This window comes from Nicotiana tabacum, chromosome 3 (genome assembly GCF_000715075.1).
Source record: "Nicotiana tabacum cultivar K326 chromosome 3, ASM71507v2, whole genome shotgun sequence".
In the NCBI taxonomy this organism is placed as follows: domain Eukaryota; kingdom Viridiplantae; phylum Streptophyta; class Magnoliopsida; order Solanales; family Solanaceae; genus Nicotiana; species Nicotiana tabacum.
In genome coordinates, this window is record NC_134082.1 from 147,284,063 (window position 1) to 147,286,263 (window position 2,201).

General features: G+C 28.1%; 1 protein-coding gene across 1 annotated transcript; it reads left to right on the forward strand.

The window, feature by feature from the left end:
* Positions 1–1,649: 1,649 nt before the first annotated feature.
* LOC142177528 (uncharacterized) lies at positions 1,650–2,201 on the forward strand. Its single transcript, XM_075246542.1, has one exon. It carries the CDS (start codon positions 1,650–1,652, stop codon positions 2,199–2,201), a length of 552 nt encoding a protein of 183 aa, XP_075102643.1.

Consider the following 2,201-nt stretch of genomic DNA (forward strand, 5'->3'; position numbering starts at 1 on the left):
TATTAACAATGCAATTATATTAAACATTGGATAATATAACTAAAAAATAGATGAGAAAAAAGTTATTTGATGCCTATATAAGTCCCTTTAATTTAATAGATATTTTATTTATTAAAATTTAGACAACATTATTGAGAACAATAGAATAAAATTTAAAATAAAAAATATTTCAAGAATAATAAAATATATATCTTCTATTAAATTACAAAAAGAAAGTAGCAGACAAAAATATTAAACAAAGTAATATGATACTAAATATTAGATAATATAATAAAGAAAAATACATAACAAAAAAGTCATTCGATGTCTATATAAGTCCATCTAATTTAATAGATATTTTAATTATTAAAATTCAAATACTATTATTGAGAATAGTAGAATAAATTTAAAATAAAAAAATATTTCAAGAGTAATAAAATACATATCTTAGATTGTATTACAAAAATAAATTAGTAGACAAAAATATTAATCAAAGTAATATGCTAATAATTTTTTTATTAACAATGCAATAATATTAAACATTGGATAATATAATAAAAAAATAGATGAGAAAAAGTTATTTGATGCCTATATAAGTCCCTTTAATTTAATAGAGATTTTATTCATTAAAATTTAGATAACATTATTGAGAACAATAGAATAAAATTTAAAAAAAAAGATTTCAAGAATAATAAAGTATATATCCTCTATTAAATTATAAAAAGAAAGTAGCAGACAAAAATATTAAACAAAGTAATATGATAACAAAATTTTTACTAACAATATAATAATACTAAATGTTAGACACTATAATAAAGAAAACTATAAAATAAAAAGGTTATTCAATAACTATATAAGTCCTTTTAATTTAATAAAGATTTTATTCATTAAAATTCAGATATTATTATTGAGAACAACAGAATAAAATTTAAAATAAAAAAATTTTCAAGAGTAATAAAATATATATCTTGTTAATTAGTTTTTTAGAATCTAAACTCTCTCTCATGCTCTCGGCGTAAGTTAGATTAACATGCGCCGGTGTGAAAATGGCAGGAGCGAGAGACAGGGGTGGAGGCCAAGGAAGAGGACGAGGACGTCCACGAAAAATTCAGAACAACAATTTTGAATTGGAAGGAAAAAATTATGAAGAACCAAAGAAAGGTAATGAAGCTGAGGTACAATCGACACATGCAAACAATGGATCTCAAGCTAGGAGTCAAATTAAAGAAGCAGAAGAGTCTCAATTGAGATATGAGATGGCTATGAAGGAACGAGAGACAGAAAATGAGGCAATAAAAAAGGAATGAGACCAATTCACAGATAGAATCCAATGGAACAGTAACAACGACTGAAGAGAACAAGGAAAAAGCTTAGGAGGAGGTCAAACCAACATGGAGAAGCTTATTTGCGAAGAATAAAGCAGCTGAAAATGGTATGAAACTAACCTACATACTCCACAAGCGGTAGATGATGAAATTAGAGTACAATTAGAAAAGGAGGAAGTTGATAGAAAAACAGAGAAATGGAAAGGGGCTTTAATTGCGTATGTTCTGGGTGATTTGCCAGGATATAATGTAATGAAGAGGTATATAGAAAACACATGGAATTCGATTCCAGATCCAGAGTTATATTTGCATGAGGATGGTTATTACATAATCAAATTTAAATCGATGGAAGATATGAAGGAAATTTTGTTAGCAGGTCCATATACTATCCGTAATAGGCCAATTATACTTAAACAATGGACAACTGACTTTGATTTTGAGAAGGAATTTCCCACCGAGATTCCATTATGGGTTAGATTTCCAAAACTTCCATTTAATTACTGGGGGAAGAACTCACTAAGTAGGATTGCAAGTTCTATTGGTATGCCTATGTATGCTGATGAATGCACTGCAAAACAAATAAGAATTTCATATGCTAGAATGCTAATAGAGGTAGATGTGACAAAGCCTCTAAAGGAAGAAATAAGAGTGGAAGATTCAAATGGGAAAACATTTATGCAATCAGTTATCTATGACTGGAAACCAAAGTTTTGTGAAAAATGTCAAACCATTGGGCATGATTGCAAGCAGGAACGAGGTAGGCAGATTCAAATGAATACCAAGAATGAACAAAGAATACCAAAAAAAGTAGTGCAACATTGGGTTACAAAGGAGAAAGGGAAGATGAAAGAAGTTGGACAAGAAATTGCCCCAGAGAAAGGAATGATGCAACAATAG